Genomic DNA, 20,675 nt, shown 5'->3' on the forward strand with positions numbered 1-20,675 from the left:
AAACTAGACTACAATGAAGATCCATGGCAGCTCGTAGGTAAGCGGTGCTGTATGGGTTTGTGCCTGGGGAGTGACAGCCTGATGGTACTCTGCCGTGTGCAGCGCCAGCCCTGCATTTGGTCGAGACCAGTGAGCACCCTAATGGACGATGCTCACCCTAGCCTCGCTGCTTCAATAAAGCTGACAGGGAGACAGATTAGTGGTGCTTTTAAAAACACAGAGAGCCCGGTTTAATGTCTTCTGCCATTAACATCACGCTCCATTAGTGGGTCCGCACACATATTCAAACTTTGCGTCTCATTTGGCCAGGTGACGCCCACCAATGTGCGGGGCGCTTTCTTTGCTGCCAACACACCCGTGGACGGCCTGGACTGGGACGGTGCCCCCTTTGCCTCCCGGGTGATTTATAACGCTGACCTTGACATTTAAATTAGTCCCTCCTTTTTTTGGAGCAGTGGACATCTGAGCACGGCCGCTAAAGGGCAAAAACAATCCTTGATAGTTTTCGAGGTGCGTTGCCCTCTTCTTAACAAATCGCCGCTGTTTCTGGGCTCCCACAAAGCCCAATTGCTTCCTTCTCTTTTTTTTAAAATTTGTATGCAATATGCATGCGGTGATGTATGTGAATGTAAACTCATAATGAGTTGGCGATAGGCTACACTGCTTCAATAATAACCCATAAATCAAAGGCGCTGTCACACCTTGGTAAGCCCATGAAAAGCAACAACAGCAACAGCGTATGAGAGCGCAAACCTGGTCTAGCCACCAAAGTCAAACACCCTTTCCGGGAGGGGGGCTGGAGAAAATATGAGTTATGCGCTGAAGGGCGGCGGGGTCACGCTGCACCTCGTATGTCATATGTGTCAACTTGAGAGAAGCTCAATACCTGCAGAGCCAGTTGGACCCGAGGTAATCCCGCTCTGTGCCAATGATGGGGTCATAACCGGCTCCCATAAAGAAAGATCTGATTTTCCACAAGGTTGATCTCTCTAATACTTCCTGCTCAAATACATCGGGCAATGAGCACTTAATCCACGCACTGGGGACCAAAAAAACAGCTTAATCTAATCAAGAGTCTGGAGCTTAATTATCCCCCTAAAGTACACTCCAACAATGAGAGGATCTGTCTACATATGTTAAGATGGCAATTAGCCTTTCTTTTCTGTCATTTACACAGCTGGTAGCTTTTCACGAGTCCTCAAAAAAGAAGAAAAAAAAAAGAAACCTCCACCTTAGTCGCAGAAAAATATGAACTGGTGAATGAAAAGCTACTCATCTCCTGTCTTCCTGGGAATTAGCTGCCGAGAAGAGTCTCTTTGCGTTAGTCTGAGGAGAGCCGAGCCATACGAAGGGATTTCTAAGTGACAGCTGTCCATGGTGCTGAAAACATCCAGCGCAAGTTTGCCAATTGCAATAAGATGAGCTGAGAATGCAATATGCACGGGATGTGCCGCTCACCCTGACGAATGATGTCACATTAACAACAAATAACGTAAAACAGAGTCCCGACATTTGTGCTGTTTTTAGCTACACGCCTACTTGCTGCATCTGTATGGATGGAGCCAGACTCTTGTCATACTATATTTGGATAGCGGAGCACAGATTCTGGGGCTTGTTCTACAAAAGTTTAGCGCTCGCTAACACAGGATAAAAATGAGCACTGGTACTGGATGCCTACCAGCTACCTCACACTATGATTTGTGCCACAGCCATGTGCTATTGCCAATCCCTCCATCTGACTGGGAACCCCACTGCCATGCCTCTTTTTCTCTGGACCACACCGCTGTCCTCTGCCACCCCTTCAGCAGGGCTCCATGGGAGGTTTGGGTATTAGGTGGCAACGGAGAACACGGACCCACGTTTGGAGCTGGCTGCCAGTACCCTACCGAGAACCCTCCTACCCCCTCCTCCACGCAGAGGAGGAGCCAATCTACCCTGGAAGAGGTTAAGAGCGGGGAGCCGGTATGAGGCTCTCATCCGTCATTCTCCTGAATGGGTTTTGAGGACAATAAACCTGTAGCGCCAGGACGAATGGAGACGAAGTGCGCTGTCACCCAGCCAGGATTTATGGCTACCAATTTCACTGATCTCCTGCACAGAAATGAGGACTGATAAACAGTGATTAATCGCCTTTATATCCCATTTTACTCCCACCAAAAGTATATTAACTGTAGCTGTGATGATTTTGGAAAATGTCCTGAATGTGGTCATCATTTTTTTCTTTTTTTTTTTTAAAGGAAGAGTAGAAGAAGAATGCAACAGTCAACAAGCTGGTCAGAGTTTGTTTTTTAGCGAGTTAAAACAGCCTTTTGCTGCTCATTAGGGAGGTTTTGTTTCAAAAATGTATCTCTTATTTATGTTTCCCATCTTCCCAGCTGGCAAGCATATGTTGTCGTTTAGGCTTGGCAAACTCCAGCGCCATGTCAAGACGACTTGAAAAATTAGCAGCCAATAAATCACCCAACCCCTCCTGCTTCCCCTGCCTGGAGTGGTGGACCACACTCCCTCTGATTTATGAGATGATTTGGGAAGTGTGTGTGTGAGAGAGAGAGAGCGAAGTAGAGAGTGTGTGCATGGAAGAGGGGACATGTATTTGAGTCTGTGCTCTACATAGGTTATCTATTTCTGTGTGCTGGAGTGCTTTGGTCTGAGAAGCAGGGCAGGTGTTAGCGTTGCGCGTGGATATGGGTCAAGTGAAATTATTGTTTACGTAAGCTGAGACTTACTTAACGTCCCGATTTTCAATTTAGAGAAAAGGCGCCACGTTTTTTGTGCCTGAGCGTGCAAGAAGGAGAGGGACGAGCGTACGTTTGTGTGTGTGAATAATTATCGGCAGGAGATGTCGAAACTAAAGGAATGTTGGTGGGGGGAGGTGGGGAGTGGGAGGCGAGGGAGGAGGCTCGGAGGGGGCGAGGGGTTGGGGATGAAATAAAAATGATAGATGACTGCTTTCTGTCATGGACAGTTATTTAGAGGTTCGCCGTAAAGCTGTCCGGGGAATGAACAGATTTTAGTCTAATGAGCAGAAAGGAAAGCCGTTAAAGTGGCGCGATGTGCTCAGCACTTCTTCCAAATGAAATAGTACCATTTCCCCCTCATTAAAATGCAAAGGGTTCATATAACATACAGCAATAAAGCTGGCATGTCGAGGCAGAGAGAGATAGGGAAAACCCCACTGAGCTCATCTCATTCCTCCATTACCGAGACCAGAAGGAATAGCGGCCTTCGACAGGGTAGGTGCCAACAATATCGCTCACTCAATCTCCTTTATTCGGTTAGCTCTGTAAAAGTCAATCTGGCGCACTTGGCAAATCCATCCACAGCAGCAGCCTCCACAATCTGATAACAGTTGCAGGGGCGCTTGCTCTCGAAATCATTTTTTTTCCAGCGTTACAGTTGCACACCGCGCAAACAATGGCTCAGGCTCCCTCAGCCACTCAGAGAGGCTTGGATCATCCACTGCTTATCTGAGCCGCTCTCCGATTCACTTTGATTCGAGGGGAATTTCATGTTCAGTAGGTTCAGGATGAACCTGATTGTAGAAATTCAGGGGTCAGACTGGGACAGGCGGTGGCTGATAGCGGCCTCGGGTACGGTGCGATGCGTACAGCGGGAGGTGGAGAGAAAAACACAGTAAACGGCTCTTACCGGCATACAGTTCAGGACCGTAGACAGCTCCGACCACCGGATTCAGCTTCCAGCCTGGCGAGAGGACCGAAAGAAAAACTTGACTCACAGCGACGACTACGAGCGAACTCTTATCGTTTAGTTTGCCACTCACCGTTCGTGTACGGGTTGGCCACTTTTTTGTTTGTCATCACTCGTGCTGTCGCGTTGTTCACCTGTTCCAAGCAGCAAACACAAAGCCTGTGATTACTGACCTTTACATTTACCATCCGCGTATCCACGGCGAGCTACAAGCGAGCAGCAAACCAAGATGAATAAAGACGGATTCATAAAATAAATGATTATGTAAATTTGTTTGTAGCACTTTAGTGTGATTGAGTTTTGGTTCGCCCTTTCATGAATTTATTCATCATTTCAATTTTCTTACAGATGATTATATTACTGGAAAGAGAGGGAAAGCATGCACCAATTACCCACAGGTATGAATAATAATAATAATAATAATAAAAAAAAGCATCCTCAGAATTGGTTGGATAAACAAATGGATTCCAAAAGCAAAACACAGACAGTGCTTTGATTTTCTTCTATTGACCTGATGAGAACGGCCGAGTGCGGGCTCGGCTCGTCGTAAACAAAAACAGAATTAGAGCAGGCAACACTAAACGGTGGCGATAGGGGAATGCACGACTGATGGCATGCATTCACTCTGCGTTGTCAGGTAATGATGGACAACTGGTGTTGACGTGTATGGATCCCGCATTCTGCCGAGAAGGATTTAAACGCACCGTCATGCATGCATACATTCAGGCACCACACGCACAGACAGAGCAGCCGCATGCTTATGCAGAGGTTTACGGGTAAGTTGAGAAGGCAGCAGGCAGGCAGAAGAGAAGATGAGAATAAAGGGAAAAATGAAAGCACCTCTATTTTGCGTCCCTCTACGATTGTACCGTTTAGTTTCTCCCGTGCACGATCAGCATCTGTGCTTGTTTCAAAAGTTACAAACCCAAAGCCCTGAGAGCACCACATTAGCCATTGGTAGAGAGACAAAGGAGAAGGAAAAGATGGACACACACACAGAGGAGGAAGAAAAGGGAAGGGAGGAGAAAAGGGAGAGAGAGGTGAGAAGACAGGAGTAGGTGAGCAGCAGAGTCGAGTTGTAAGCAGCCAGATTAATTAGAGGCAGTTAGTGAGGCGTCAGGAAACAGCAAACAGAGAGATCCGAGGAGAAGAGGATAACGGTGACGTGACCTCACACAACAACACCAACAAACCTGCCTGCTTTACCCAATTAAACAGCACAGCACCGGTGCCATGGGTGAATGTCAGGAAGCAGCGGCTGCCATAATAGTCGTATAATTATCTACACAACTTCAGCGGCACAGCCGCCGTCTCCCTTTGAAGGCGTGGGCAACGGCACAAGGAGTGAGGATGAATTCTCTGAACAGACACGTTAACTTGATCTCTGGCTGTTTCTTATTCACTGCACTAATAGGTGGGCCATTTTATGGAGGCGAAATTACACCGGCTCATTGATGCAACAAAGAAAAGAAAAGTGAATGGTGTCATTGCAAATATGCTCGTCTGTGATAGAGAAGAGCTCCGATATTGACTTTAAACCCCGACCAAAATATACCCAACCTCTCCAAACTCTCTCTGCCTGCCTCCCCTGGGGGGTTTGTCACTTCCTTGAGTTATGTGGACTGGGATACTGGACTCTCTATAGCGCAAGCTTTAAGATATTCTGGCCAAACAAGTCCCATTCCTGTGGTTTCTATATATACTTATAGAGGTATAGGCTGAGGGAGAGAGAGCATGGCCGGCGCTGCCTGATAATTGCTTGAGGATGTAATACATGTGAGAGATGGCGAGCGGAGTGATCTTGTATGCATACGCAGGATCTCCGGGCTGCTATTTCTAGCATAAATAACACGCGACCTGTCCTTGGGGAAAGAGAGATAAAGAAATAAATTCAAAAAAGGAATTGAGGGCAAAATTAATCCTTTGGACATTCACCCGACTGTGGTTACCCCCTCTATCTTTTTTTTTATCATGCACAAATAATTAGCTTACAAGAGCACAGAGTGGAGCCACCATTTTTCAAAGGAGACAAACATATTGAATGCAAATTGCCAAAGCTTCATAGGAAATAGATTGTTTATTAATGGCCTGGTAGGTTCATTATATAGCACACAGAGTGCAAGAGGGAGAGAGGCATCATGGGTAATGGCTTTGTAGGGCACAAACAATAAATGCTTGTTACGGGCGGAGGAGACCGGTTTATCCGGTGCTCAATCTTGTCTGGCAGAAGGGGCTGAGTGCAGCAGCGTCGCCTGGTTCTGGGGCTCCCTGCACGCCTGTATACGAGCCCAAAGTACTCCCAGGTATGAATGGGAATCAATAGCATTCATGCCTCAACACCCAGCCAGGGAGCCTGTCGCCTTTATGAATGGAAAGCTGTGGAGCTTAGTACACTCTATTAAATGAACAGCTGGATGAGTAGCTCTCGGCTGCTCACACCTCCGCAGGCTTCACCTGTCCTGGTTGGGAGACTGATACTGCAGTAACGCATCAACGCTGTGGCCATTTTTCTGGCGGCTGGTTGGCGTGTTTACGAGTACAAATTATCTTTGAGACAAATGTAGAAATGATCCAAGGTGTGCAAGTTCACAATGTTGTTTAAGGAGGCGCAGCTTGAATTATAAGCAGTATTTCTTATTTTCTGCACGGGTGACCTTTAAGAACACTGCTGTCTGCATTCTGCGTTTTTCTTTGTCGGCAAATTGTACAAAAAGACAAAACTAAAGTATCGTGCTTCCTTGTATATCCCTTTGCCGTCCATGAATTATTAAAAACACATCACAGAGTCACCGCAAAGACCCACTGCTTACACATACACTGCTCTGCTACTGGAGATTGTCACCTGAGCACCAGGTCTGCAGCTGAAAATAGTCCCCAGCAGTAGTATTTACTTCCCTTTAAGTCATGTTTCCTTTCAAAAACATCTTAAATAAGGGTTTTGGTTTGTGGCCTTTTTTAGTTGTTTTGCACTTTATTTCCTGTCACTATAAACTTCTTTGCTGATGATACTGTGATATATGCCCCAATCCTGTTCCTGCAGAGTTACTGATTCAGTCTTCTAATGATGTTTTGCAATTACTGCAGCCTCCTTTAAAATGCCTACCAACTGTGTGGCATTCTCCACCTTGGTATATGACTCTACCTGTCCTAGACTTTAAATGGTACTAACTGTTAAATTAATTGATGTTAAATTAAATCCATAGGTTGTTAATGTGTAACTATACAAATGTAGGATAATCTCCACATCTAAAATCTTTCCAAATTGCTGCAGAGAGAAAAGAAAAAGAGAAGAGCAGAGAAGAGATGGAGTTAGAAAGCCTCGCTGACTAAATTCATGAGGACGACGACCGGAGAAAGAAAAAATTATAGTATTAAGTTGTGTTTAAGAAACACAAACAAACAAAATGTATAATTTTTAAATTTTTCTACTAGTTTCCTAAAACACACAGAGTAATCTCTATTATCCAGCCATCTGTCAGTAAACTTGAATCTACACATTTCTAATGACGAGTGTTTCTATCATTGTAAGTCATCAGGGGCAAAAGCTTCAAATTTTAGTATTTTTAATATAACTTAGAACAGTTAAGTTAATGTAGCCTATTAGCCTACTGTGCATGTTAAGCACTTTTTACACATATATAAAGCACAGGCAGTCACACACTATGAAAACACTCAATTAAAGATTTCTATTCAACATCGAACCAACTCGTAAACACAAACGTCCACAGCCTGTCTTAGACAATCGAGATATTCAGTATTGTTCTGCGGGCCCATCAGCACTCCGGCAATTAAACCCTTCATCAGTTTTATTATTTATCACACTTAAATCTAATTAAACATTCTCATGCACTACTCTGGGTAAAAAAGGTTTCAGGTACTGCAAACTAACCTCAAACCGGAGACCGACGTTCCCCTTAGAGTTCCTAAAGCTTTATTATCTGATGTTTTTTGCTGCTGTTTTTATTAATTCCTTGTTTATTGTGTTCTTTTGTTTCTGCCTGCTCATTGTGTTCCTGTTAATGTTTTTGTTCTCCCTTGAAAAACAGATTTTAATCTCAATGAGAATGTCTGAATACATTAAAATTAGAAAAAAGATAATGGCCCGATGTATTGCAGAGGTGTTTTTTTCTTTTCTAATAAAGTTTGTATCCTTCTTTTAAAGACGTTCAACCTCGGCACAAACCAGCAAGCTGCGACCCGAGTGCCACAGAAGTCAAAGAGCCGACAAACACCGCCAGTCCTCACCCCAACCAGTTTCTTTAAAATAACTTGTGGCCAATAGATGAAGCTCTTTTTGCCCAAAGTTGGACAAGTGTGTTAAAAGTAATAGATGTAAGAAAGAAGGGGAACGTCTACACAATCTTAAGCTTCACTTTAATAATTCAATTCTCTTGGAGGCAGCGTTTCGATCTGCAGGTTCTTCTCCAGGCGTGTATTTTCATAAACGTGGTATTAGCCTTCAAATTCATTTTAACTAAACTACATTTATTTGGTAAATATCACAAAGAACTTTGTTTTTCATCCGGTCTGAAACAAAATGATAAACCTGAATAATGTAGGACCTTTTCAATCAATGCCCAGGCTTCAAAGAGGACCCCCGTCTCTAAACAAGCAGTTTCAATTCCATATGCTGGAGGACCTGCAGCCTGTTGCTGGATTAAGTGAAATGTGAAACAGCTCAATAATGAATTGATTGACAGGGCTAATGATTCACAACTTGGGGGAGAGCTGCAACAAACAACAAAAACAATAGGGAGAGAGAGACAGGAAGGCAGTGGATGCAGCTCTCCAGGACCAGGCTTAGAGACCACTACTCTCAGCCAATGTACACACTACACTAATGCCATCATTAGGAAACAGAAGAAGTACATGGTAATGAAGCAGCTGGCGTTCTAGTTCACTTACCTTGGATCCTCGCTCATTAAAGATAATCTCCACATCTAAAATCTTTCCAAATTGCTGCAGAGAGAAAAGAAAAAGAGAAGAGCAGAGAAGAGATGGAGTTAGAAAGCCTCGCTGACTAAATTCATGAGGACGACGACCGGAGAAAGAAAAACCATTAAGGCAATATGGAAATGTTACTTTTGTGAGGAAATGGTGGTCAATTTGCATTTGTTAGCTCAGCAAACACTTCTTGAAGCTCGCTGGCGTGGTTTGAAAAGAGAACTCGTAGCTGCCGCTGCAACGCGTCTCTGCGCGTCTCTCGGTACTTTACGAAATGAAATCACAGTATTCGTAAAAGTACTTGATCTGTGATTACGTGGCAGTGTTTATGATGTAAGTTTGCTCGCCTGTTTCGACACAAAGAGAAGAGCGGCGTCGGACGGTGTTTTGATGTCGTCTTGAGACGCGGACCCCGACACCTCCGCGATCACCTCGGGGAAACTTGCTCCTTCGAGTCTTGTGAAGAGTTTAGTTGATTATTTCTACCTTTCTCTCTGTTTATAGAGCCTCCTTCTCTTCTATTCTTTATTCTCTCATCCTCTCTTTGTTTGTGTGCTCTCGCAGTCAACAGGACCTAAGGGCCGGTCCCCGGGGGTTAACACGCTGCAGCCTTTCGATTTTAACAGGCCTGCCTTCGGATCATTAGAAAACAGAGGAATGAAAGTAAACTGTAAGTTCCTTTAATGAGTGGAGTGAGAGCGACTTTTAATTGCTGTCTACAATGGCTGTATTATTTCATTAAAAGTAATTACCCTGTCAAGCGGTCCGCGTCGCCTTCATTTCAGCACAACAGGGAAGAAATGGGCCTTTCCATGTGGTCGACACTCAATGGGAATGGATGGATCATTTGACTGAGCCACTAATAGGGGTTAGGAGGAGCCGGCTATTATCTGGCTGGAGTGAGTGGAGTGGACTCCAGGAGATGAGCGTTTATGGGTTAGCGGGAAAACGTATGTTTCCCCTCATTTCAAAGAACGCAGCAAGCTCAACGCACCAAGTCGCCAAGCCAAAAACAGGCTTTGTCATTTAAATCCACCTCTGTTTCCACAGGGCGTGTCCTCTCCCCTATGCGTCTGCTCGTGTTGAAACTAGTTCTATAGATCCTAGACGCACATCTGCTTCATATGGCGCTCGGCTCCACTGATTCGAATGGGGAGCGTTGGCTCGATCACGCACGCAGGCATTTATATCCCAGCGTGATGCCCCTTTCTCGCCTGAGAAGACAATGCTTCCCCCACGCAACGTGCAGATGCTAATTGTTTTAACCGAGCGTAATGGGCTTGTGGCGTCGATTAATTAGTTTCAGAGGAAGTCATCTTTGTGGATTTCCACATGGCGCTGGGGACTGCTCGCTGCTCACCAGTGATCTCATGCACTTCTATTCCCACCCACCTACTTGCTCTCAATCTCTCTCTCTCTCACACACACACACACACACACACACACACACACACACACGGGGAGAAACAGCTGCATCAGCAGCCCCAATAAACAATAGCTTCAATGGGAGGAGTCTCCAGAGGGAGGACAAGGGAGAGACTGATGTCATCTAGGAGGCTGCAGCTACATGCATCCATCCATAGATTAGAAAAACCATCCAATATCTGTATGAAAATAAAAAAGCATTAAGAGAAGCATCGAATGATGATACTGGGGGTTTGCATGTTTTATCTAATTTATCAAACTCGTTATGTTTCAATTACGGCTTAACTGGAGCAAATCATTCCCGTGCTTTTGAGACATTTGAATGTTTTTATTTGGTTTCGCATTTTTTTTGTACATTATAATCTGCCCTCAGTACATAATGGGGTATGGTGATTGGGCAAAAATATTAGTGACTGATTAAATACATCTGCAGTTATTTTTTTATTTTGCTGGTTTTGTGTTCTGCTTCCTAATTAAAGTGCAATTACTCAATAGAGCCACAAGAGGGAGTCTACTTCGGTTTTGTTGAATTGAGCTAGATTGGAGAGTCGTGCATAGACACGATTAACAAATGTCGTGTTGTTGTCCTGTCTGTGTTATGTAAACAAAGCACCCGCGTGGAAGCCTGCTCTGAGTAAGTTCAGTGCTATCACGGAGCTTATGCTACGTAACCAAGCTGTTTGTTTTCATCAACGCTACCACGTTTCAGGTCGTGCACCCTAAATATTTACGGATCAGAGCAGAATAAAAACAGGATGGGAAATGTACCAAGTAGTTGCAGCAAACAGCTCCTTTTTCCGAGGCTGATCGTGCAGCACCCCCAACTTCTGGGCAATCACTTTTGTTCACATTGGTGATGGCCACAGGTTGACCGGTGCAAGGCATCCTGCCTCCAAACAAGAGCGCCACGACTTGGACTGATTGCCGACAGCTGCGTCACTGAGTTTCTGTTCCAAGGTTCTGGCTGAACTGAATGCAAGTCGTTACTGTGTTTTCTGTTTAGTGTGAACGTCTGTTTTCGGCAATTTATTCATCGTATTATCACAAACTGATTGCACGTAATTGCCAACCTGACCCCATTCAGGTTAGCAGTTAATTGGGGTCAATTCCCAACTTGAATGGCCAGCTTCAATTGCAAACTGATAACAGACTGACACCGTCTTATTGCATTTTTATCAGCGTCTCGATGCATGAATTTGATGACGACAACCGACTTCGACGACTGTCAGAGATGTTCTGTGCTGCTGACCATTTCAAAGGGGATGACACTGCACCAAGGTTTTGTGGTAGCGTGACTGCACCATTAAGAACACAGGTCGTGCTTGTATGTTCAATAACAGGGCTGTAACTTGACTCTTGGGTGCTTTTCCATTTATTTTCTTTGTAAACCACAAAAGAAGAGGCTACTCGGAAACAGCTCTGGCTAGACAGCGTCTGTATTTTAAGAACACTAGTGTTTTTGTCTTTCTGCACTTGGAAGTGATAATCGACTATATTTACTAGACCTCAAGCTTCCAAGTGTGGAAGCAACAAACAAGATTGAGGCCCTTGTGCCTCCACCTTTGATTAGCCTGAATATCTTTAAGCTCTTCAGAAACCTATAATTACGCTACGGCGCCCTGTGTATTCAAACAGAGCACGCTCAGGCGCAGTGACAGTCGGAGTGGTGGTGGTGGGTGGGGGAGTGCAGAGGTCCTGATTGCTCTGGGGAGCGCTGCGAGAGCCCTTACGCTCGCTGCAAGAAGCACTGCTGAAGAACCCAGTCACACAAACGAGGGCACCCTCAAGCAGCGCAGCATGGGCGCCGCGCAGAGCTCACTCGCGCTTGGAGTGTTTTCATTTCCCCCACACTTACTCACTCTCAGAGATCACAGTTTCTAATTACTGATTAACGTCCGCTGCGGTTGCCCTAATGAGGCCTTCATTCAGCGCCTCGTTAAAAGCTCACAGGTTTCTCCACACCCTTAACCCTGTGATGTCAGGGTGGATTTCAGGCCCTCCCTTCTCGTTTGAACGCCGCCTACCGTTGTCGAAACCTTCGTGGCGCTCAGCGGAGACAGTTTCCCCGTGCCGTGTGGGAGCAGATGGAGGCTCCTGGTGGGGGCTTTGCTCTGCTGTAGACGCCTTCTCTAGTGAGCCGTGCCGCACTTCCACTCTCTCTCTCCTCTGTCTTCCCGCCTGCATGTCTGTGGCCTTCACTCATGCGTAACAGTAATGGCGTATTGAGCCGGTGGCGCTCCAGAAGCCATTAGAGCTAGAGGGATGAGGCTTTGCACGTGCTGATCGCACAAAGGCCCATTGTGGAGGCCATGTCAGAGGGTGGAGCAGACCAGCTATCGCCTCGCCAAGCTCGACCCAAGACAATTGATCCCACAATTCTCTAGTGTGCCAACCACCAAGAATGAAAGGAAGGTGCAGGTAAGAGGAGGGAACGGGCAATGTGGGTGAGAAGGGTGATTGAGGGGGACTGGGTGGGCTGTGATCAATTCTGTATCATATATCTGCACGAGCCAGTCAGGCACACAAAGCTTCCAAGCTAATTACTGAGGTGATTTGGATTCCACACGACCTGCACCAGAGCTGGGAACAATAAAGCCAACAATCAGAGAGAGAAAGAGAGAGCAAGCACGCAGCCATGTTGTCTGCAATTTATAAAGCCACAGCCACGGCTCGCGAGTAATTAATATCATCAGCTGGATGTTGTCTTCATAACGACGAGAATTAACGCCTCTGGATTCTAATGGTCCAATTAGCGCATAACATTTAAAGTACATTTTTGGCAATCGTCTCCATTCAGATCCATTATCGTTATTGAATAGGGGATGTTTGGTTCAATTGGTATCGAGGCTTTTGTGAGACACGAGGGTGAGCTGTTGAACTGTATATATTGGCTCATTAATTGCAAAGAGACAGAGAGAGAATTTCTGTGGTGGACCTCTCGTATGTTGATATGTAATCTCATTGCATTTGTCAGCAGCTGACCGTTCTGTGTGTAACTTCTAGAAAATAAGACTGTTTAATGACCTGTGGAGACTACCCATTGTATACGCTCTGATATACGAGAACAAAACAGAAACAGAAATTAAAGTTAAATCTGTTTCCCCCCCATTTTCTTTGTATTTGTCCTCATATTTTACGATTAAAATTACCCTCACGTCAGTTGTTCAGGGGACACGGTAGCCTAAAAAAAGCCCGACAAAGCGAGCCGCAGCTCTCTGGGAGAGCAGACAAAGATGAAGAGTAAAATCATTACCGCACCGGGCTCCTCTAACTTCTCCCCAGTGCCCAACCTGCAGTGCAGCGATGAGTTCAGCACCTGATTGGGACTGATTGAGCTGTTTGCTTTTAAAAACTCAGAAGACACTCCTCCTTCTCCCCCTTCTGACAATGTAGTAATCAATGCATTAACTAGATGACAGTTTAAGCGCTGGCTTTGCTCATTAAATACGCGTCCTGTTGTGTGGTTTAGATTGTTTTCCCAGAAGCTTCATACTCACTTTAATAAAGATATAATAATTTGCTCTGACTTTAGAGGATGCGCTCTTTAATTAGGGTGAGGTGGGACCGCTCAAGAACAACAACTGCTAGCATGTCAGATTCTCGAGTGCTGACCTTTAACTTTACATCCAAATACAATGTTTTTCATATATTCTGCAGAAACTTTGCTGTCGGTTTGGTTACCCGAGTGAGCCTGTGTGTTTCAGGCTTTGTTGTAGGATCGTTCTTCACATTGCAATAAACAGTACATACACTAATACAACAGGAACCTTCTTCAAGTGCCAGATTTTTGATTAGTTTTTCTTGCAGGGAAACTATTTTTAAAGATGTCCCAACTTGCACAAGTGGACACCGAGCATTCTGATTGGTGCAAGTGTCCTGCTAGTTATTATATGTAGTATCCCCCAGTTTTGGCAAAAGCATGAAAAAACCCCCCAAAACAACCCCCAACCAGTCACAGCTAAAGCTGCCCAGAGCTCGGCTCTGCCGGAGGTCTCTTCCTGTTTAAAAAGAACTTCTTCCTCCCCACTGTCGCCACATACTTGCTCTGAGCGGGTTATCAGATCGTTGGTGTTCTCTGTCTCTCTAATATTGTCGGACTTTTAACTTACAATATGAAACACCTTGAGATTTAATTACAATGTAATAAAATAAGTTAAACCACAGATATTTCATGTAACGTTAAGACTCATCCCGTCATCTGTGGTCGAGCAAGACGGAGCGTGGCATCAGGAAAATAAAACGGCATCTTCTGATTGTTTCAAAGCAAACGTGCAGAAAAGTGAAGTATTGCTGTATTACACGTGCATGTAACTGAAGGGCTTTAATCTATTTAATGTGGCTGCTCTGCTGTGTGTGTGTGTGTGTGTGTGTGTGTGTACTGCAGCTCGGCTCTGCCATCCGAAAGAAATGCAGATCTGCAGCTTGGACCCAAACACGGAGCAGAGGAGAGAGACAGAGACTTCTAATGTGGCTCCATCATGTTGGTGCAGCATAAACATGCAACATGTTTACAAAGATGCCCAACAGACCAATGATGTTCATGCCTTTGTGCTTTATAGTTACACTTCCCACTGAATTAAAAAGAAATCCAGAAGCAACAAGAATTAATCTGATCACATCCCAGTAACAATGAAGATATGGTTTAAGTAATATAACCCCCACAATAAGATAAAAGCAGCGAGAAAGTCATTTATGTAACTTGGGGGGGGGGGGGAAGCAAAAACATTTTAGTTCCTTGGAAAAAGCTCCTGAGATTCAAAGTTCTGGATGGAAACGAGGCAACGGCAGAGCCAAGGTGTGATATTTTGAAATTTTTCTCCGAGGTACTCACCCCAAACATTTGCCTTAGGTCAGGGTCCCGGAAGCGGAAGGGAATGTTGGAGACATGTAACCTTTTGGGCTGCTGCTTCTCTGAAGAGTCTGAGTGCTGGAGCTGGAGCTGCTGAGAGCCCTCTGTTTGCGTCACATCATCTGTCTGCCAGAGGGAAACAAACAGAGGAAAGACACAAGCTGCTCATTAGCTGCTACAGTATACTGTACCTCCTGGTCATGAAGTATAGGAGAAGAGGGGGTTGAAACAGGAGGGTGGCAGGGTACGGGGCGGGGTGGGAGGCCTGGCTGACTGACTTCCTCGGCGTCTGCTATTTTTCAATCGGGCGAGAAAGCCAAAGCGATAAACAGCCTATGACTTATAGTGTCAAACCTGAGGTTGTGCATTACAAATCCACTTATTAATCTCTTGCACTTAGCTCTTGAGCAACAGGGAAGATTGAAGGCGCTGACAAAAAGGCGTGGATATAGATCCCACAGAGCCCTGACATGTCTAGACTAAAGACACATTATTGGTGACGTTTGCACACAGCCATCAGAGTGCGAGGCCCAAAGCCCTCAGCGTTGTTGTTTCCATCATTATGCGAATGCTGCGCTGACATTTCTATATAAATGACGTGTCTGATGTCAGTGACAAATTCCACTTGTTTCTTTCTGTGACACCCGTGATGAATTTCACTGAGGGTGCTGGTGGCTTGTCTGTTTAGATGGACCTCGTATTTGAGGCAGTTTTATTTTCTATGGACAAAACCTCATTGGTTAACTGCTCAGCTTATCCTCCCTTCGTATGCACTGCTCTGACATCGGTCCGTCTTTGTATTTGGTCAATAGGTTGCCGGTAAGTGTTTTCTGAAAATGTGTTTTATGCAAATTGATCAAATGAGTGGTTTCTGACCTGCTCGCTCTGTGGTTAGAGTTTAAGCCACTAAACATTTGGCTAAAACTATCAAAATATTCGTTTTAGATGGTAACAAACAGCATCAGTATATGAGCAGCAAGTATCGAGCTGGAGCCAGAAGCATAGACTGCATATAAAAAATGGATGTTAGCTGTTGTTGGTTTGTTTTTTACATATGCCATTTTTGAGTGGATTCCTGTTTTAAAACATTTGGTTTGAGATTTAGAAATGTTGACATCCACTGGGATGCGTTCAACCTAAGGATGGATCCTCTTTCTGTGGAATATTCAATGACTTTGCATATTAAATAAAAAACAACCCATCATAGAAGAACTGTAAGGCCTGATTTTAAAGGTAACATCTTGATGTTTCTGTAGCTGAAACACAAACCAACCGATGTGTTTAAAGTCGTGCTTGAAGGCAGGGTTGGGAACTGTATTTTCCCGAGAGGCCACATGAGGAACTGGGACTCTTGTGGAGCGTCGCACCGATGAGTTTGCAAAGAGGGAAAATTAATAGTGAGCAGAACTGAGTTCAGCTTATTGGTGTGGCCCTCCACGAGAGTCCCAATTTCTCATGCGGCCTCTTGGGAAAATAAATAGCCCAGTCCTGCTTTTAAAGCCTACTCTGCTTTATGTTCTGTTTTACTCTAAATGGAGCCATCATTTACAAAATGACCATCAGGCTATGAAATGACAAAAATAAAATTAGGGGTTAATTATGCAGAGAATAAATCACAAGTCAAATCAGCATTTTCTCATCGATTCTGTAAAGTCTGACATCTTTTTGTCGAAAGGTGAGTCGCTTCCTGCTGGCCATTAAACAGAATCCAGGTTAGCTTAGCATAAAAAATAGAAGTGCCAGCTGTTCAGCAAACAGCAGAGGTGCAGTGACGTCCTGGGGTTGTGACAGTGGTACGATATCACTGCACCAGGAAACCTACACTAAACTCGGCACATGAACAAAGTTGTGTTTATTCATTTGCACCAGAAAGCACAAACAATAAATAAAGTATATATTAAGCAAAATAAACACGAATGATCTCGTTCTTCTGGTGACAGTGATCTGCATGGTAAACAGGTGAGGTACACATGGGGGGGTCTGCATGCACTGGCGTCATATGAAACACGCTGGTAATAAAGGGTCACACACAAACACACACAGCGTCGTAGGTGTTGGCATTTCTATACTTCAACTCTGGAAAGTGCCGACTGTTAGTGAGCGACAAGAAGTGAACTACAAGCCATTCACTACAATTTCAAATAAAGTTTTAGTGTGAAGCAGCACTGCACAATTCCTATTTGTCTCTCAGAGAGGAAAAGTAATTGCTCTCATGACCACAAGAGGTCACTCATCAAGAAAAGATAAATGCTGTGGTTTTTTTGTGTGTTAGAGACAGTGTCCATTTCTCAAAAGCAAGCATATTAAAAAAAAACAAACAATAAAACGAAGGCTGATTTAGAGCCAGAGCCTCTGGTAAGATACTAAATAAAGAAACGGCGAGAGAGGAGAGGGGAGAACGAGCAACGAGAGAGTGGAAGTGGCAGATATCGAGAACAAAAGCTGTTTGAATGTGATATGTAAACTGCCAGGTCTCCTGGGAAGTGCTCTCTGAGCATGACACACACACACTATGCTCTGACTGGGAAGTCACATACACGGATGCAATCTTGTACTGATACAGGCGTGAAAAGAGAGTAGGCCGTAGCCAGAGTACAAGCGGTTCGAATGACACGCACGCACACGCCGATAACCCTCACGCCGCTCCGAGGCTGTCAGATGGCTGCAGGCCTCTCGTAGTGATACATTTCCCACCATTTAGGAAATGGGGTAGGGATTTATTCATTATAATTCATCATCACAGTATTATCATTATCATCATGATCGTAATGATGATCGCCTTTATTATTCTCATTATCATAATCACAATCTCCACTGTAATGGCCGTCATTTATTTGGTTTTTATGGCCCATTCCGAGACGGTGACATACATTGTTAGCAGTGACAGTTGTTTGATTCAAGGTCCCGCTTTGTCTTCCCCTGCAGCCGTACAGGTAGGGCGCACTCGTGGCGGCGGCTTCCTAAGTTCCGCCTGCTCTGACCAGAGGTTAACAAGTGATAGAGGACGCGAGAGGCGGGAAATGCACTCGGTCGGCCGGCCGGCTACTAAGGAGTGGATTTGTGACAGAGAGAGACGGGTGGACGGGTCTTAACTCTGCCGTGTCCTCGCGCGCTGGAGGTTAATAGCCTGAGTAGCCATGTTGGGCCCCGGGGGTGACACATTGCAGACAGATGCCGGGACCGTGGAGGGTGACAAGGTACCACAGCCCCGCGGGTCAATCTGTTTCATCGGTCACACATGACACTATCGACCTTTAGCGTATGTTGCCAGACTACAGAGCACCGCTGTCCTCCAGCTCCTCCGCCCGGCTTTTTATCACGGCAGGCGCAGTCGCGTGTTTGCAGACATCCAGATTAACTTTGGCTCGACGCTCTGACAGGCCAGCGGCACACCCCGACACCGGGGGCAAGTACACATATGGAGAACACAAATACTGAACGCCGACTCCCGAGCGCCTCGGACCGCGTCCTGCTAGCTCAGTAACTCCGAGTGTCACCGCGATCCGCGACGGCTGCCTCTGCACGTTGCTCCCGAGGCTCCGACCTGCCTGGTTGTGAGACGCTGGTGCAGCAGTGGAAAATAATTACTTCCGTATTACCATAGGAGGCCACCTTCAGCGGCGCTTTACTGTCCCGACAGCTGCTGTCACGGGCAGGAGGCGGCGGGATGCAAAACATGCCGTCACCGCCAAAGCCAGCAAACCTAAGAGTGAGAGAGCTGTCAACTCCGGCAACTCTCCGGCTTCCTGTTCAGTCATTTCTCTAAAAGACTCCCTTGCTGTTATTTGCAAATCGCCTGCAAAGTGCTCTGCTCAGCACTTTCCCCCTCCTCGCAGAGTGGCATTACAAGAGCATAATTGAAACTATCTGATTGGAATGCTGCCAAGCAGGTAGATTACATCCGATTAAATAGGAGCTGGGGTGGGGGGTTTCTGAGTCTTCGCTCTCAAGAATTATAATGCCAGAGGTTTAATTCATTATTTTCCTTTTCCAGTCCTTCGCCGTTTGTTTTCTTTTTCTAAAGAAGCTGCAAATATAACCTTTCCATCACCTGAGAGAGCAGGGAGTTAAGTGTGGAGTGGAGGATCAGCCCCCACCACCATCTCCCTTCGATTCATATAAACAAGTCCGAGATGGAGGAGTCATTTTCAGCACGCCGGCAACACCGAGACCAATAGATTGTCTTTTGCGATAGGCTGTTTCGGCGCTAATAAAGCTCAGAAACGTGAAAGTCTCCTCTCTCAACTAACTCTGCAGAATCAAAAGCCGAGAAGCCCACTTCAGCTCTGAGGTATGTTTTGGTTGGTAAGAAGCATCAGTGGGGATAAATTTTACATTTAGGGTTGGGCTCACTTGCATCGGGTTTGACAGCTAATCCAAACTGTATCACTGCACTTGAGGCCAAGGAAAATATCGATGACGCACGTGTAATGCCCTCGTGGCAGCCGGTATGAAAACCACACACACAAGACAGATGCTGCCGGTGTGATGTCACCCACTACGTTATGGATTCTGCATTTTAAAGCCCGGACATTAGTGTTTTGGCCGCGTCCATCTCGCTTTTCTTGAGCCAGAAGCCACATTTAGACCCGCGGGTGAAGTGCCAAGTTATCAGCGAAGGCTAGCGAGCTAATGTGACAAGCTGCATTCATTAACTGTACAGGTGCATCGCACAGACAGAGATATCTGCTTTTAGCGTGTTAAGTAACAAGCTAAAAAAGGGTACTAAAACACTATAGTCACCAAAATTGGAGCACAGACTTCTTGGACCATCTGGTGCATTAACCACACAACGGGCCAAAGTATTTGTCAGATAATTCCATTAAAATGCTCCAAAAGGCAACAACAGCACAGACGCAGTCGAGAGGTCCAGTTCAGTGCCTCTAATTAGCTGAGAGGAAGCCCATTTTCTGGACACCGTCTGGGCGATGATTGTGGTGGCAACACATGCTCATATTTCAATCTATTTAGATTTTGAAAAGGACATCTACGTTCTCTTAAAGGTTATTTCTGCATGTGGTCTCGATTAATTAGACCGACACTTCGACAGCGTCACAAGGTCTCCTTCACGTTCGTGACGTGCGTCGTGTTGGTTTTGTGCACAACTCTGTGACTCGACACATCTTATTGTTCTGAAAACTTTTAAAAACACACCAGTGAACCTCTGCGTCGGACCGGCTGACGTGCATCTTCATTATAAAGGACACACTATGTACTGTAGCTGGGAACTCTTGCTGCTCTAAAGACTCACTAGAGACCCGACTCCGCATTAATGCACAGCTGAAAATAGTCCCCGACAAATGCGTTGTTTATCTCACAATTGCTAAAAACTACGGCGCCCAGATGTTTCGGGACATTACCGAGCCTCTATATTTGTGAGCGGCGTTTCTGTGAGTTGCGTCTTGAGAGGGTTCGGGCAGCAAGCTTTGAGAGACGGGCTATCGTGCTGTCAGTTTTGGCCTTTTCGTGGGATTCACCCGTTTGCTGACGATAATAGAATAACAGCATCCTCATCCTTTAAACGATCCAGGAGAGTATTTATTTTAGGGAACACTGAGGATATCTTTGAAAAGGGAATTTACACCAGGGGGAAGTAAGCGACTCCTCCCACTTACAGATAACACAGTCATCCCCTTTTAATGGCGGCCTACATGCTGCCATCAGCAGTGTCTCTGAAAGCTACACCCTGGTGGTGTCTCGATCCCTTAAACACAGCTTGTGAGAGATGAGCGTGTGTGCGTGCACGGCT

The 20,675-nt window shown here is 45.4% G+C and overlaps 2 protein-coding genes across 20 annotated transcripts in view; both read right to left on the minus strand.

Annotated features, from left to right (window-relative positions):
• The window catches only part of LOC113020221 (C-reactive protein-like), a 438,825-nt gene that overhangs the window by 307,329 nt on the left and 110,821 nt on the right, over positions 1-20,675 (minus strand). The window lies entirely within an intron of this gene.
• Positions 1-20,675, minus strand: part of LOC113020226 (RNA binding protein fox-1 homolog 3) — a 426,914-nt gene that overhangs the window by 24,812 nt on the left and 381,427 nt on the right. For 14 of the 19 annotated variants that reach the window (XM_080300736.1, XM_080300727.1, XM_080300725.1 and 11 more), the window contains 5 exons: positions 14,909-15,052; positions 8,614-8,667; positions 4,549-4,641; positions 3,782-3,842; positions 3,649-3,702 (listed from right to left, as the gene is read on the minus strand). In XM_080300736.1, coding sequence (XP_080156862.1) covers positions 3,649-3,702; positions 3,782-3,842; positions 4,549-4,641; positions 8,614-8,667; positions 14,909-15,052 — 406 coding nt within the window. The remainder of the gene's footprint in view (positions 1-3,648; positions 3,703-3,781; positions 3,843-4,548; positions 4,642-8,613; positions 8,668-14,908; positions 15,053-20,675) is intronic. The other 5 variants (XM_080300729.1, XM_080300730.1, XM_080300728.1 and 2 more) reach the window with 2 other exon arrangements.

The sequence above is a fragment of the Astatotilapia calliptera genome, chromosome 4 (assembly GCF_964374335.1).
Source record: "Astatotilapia calliptera chromosome 4, fAstCal68.1, whole genome shotgun sequence".
Classification (NCBI taxonomy): Eukaryota; Metazoa; Chordata; class Actinopteri; order Cichliformes; family Cichlidae; genus Astatotilapia; species Astatotilapia calliptera.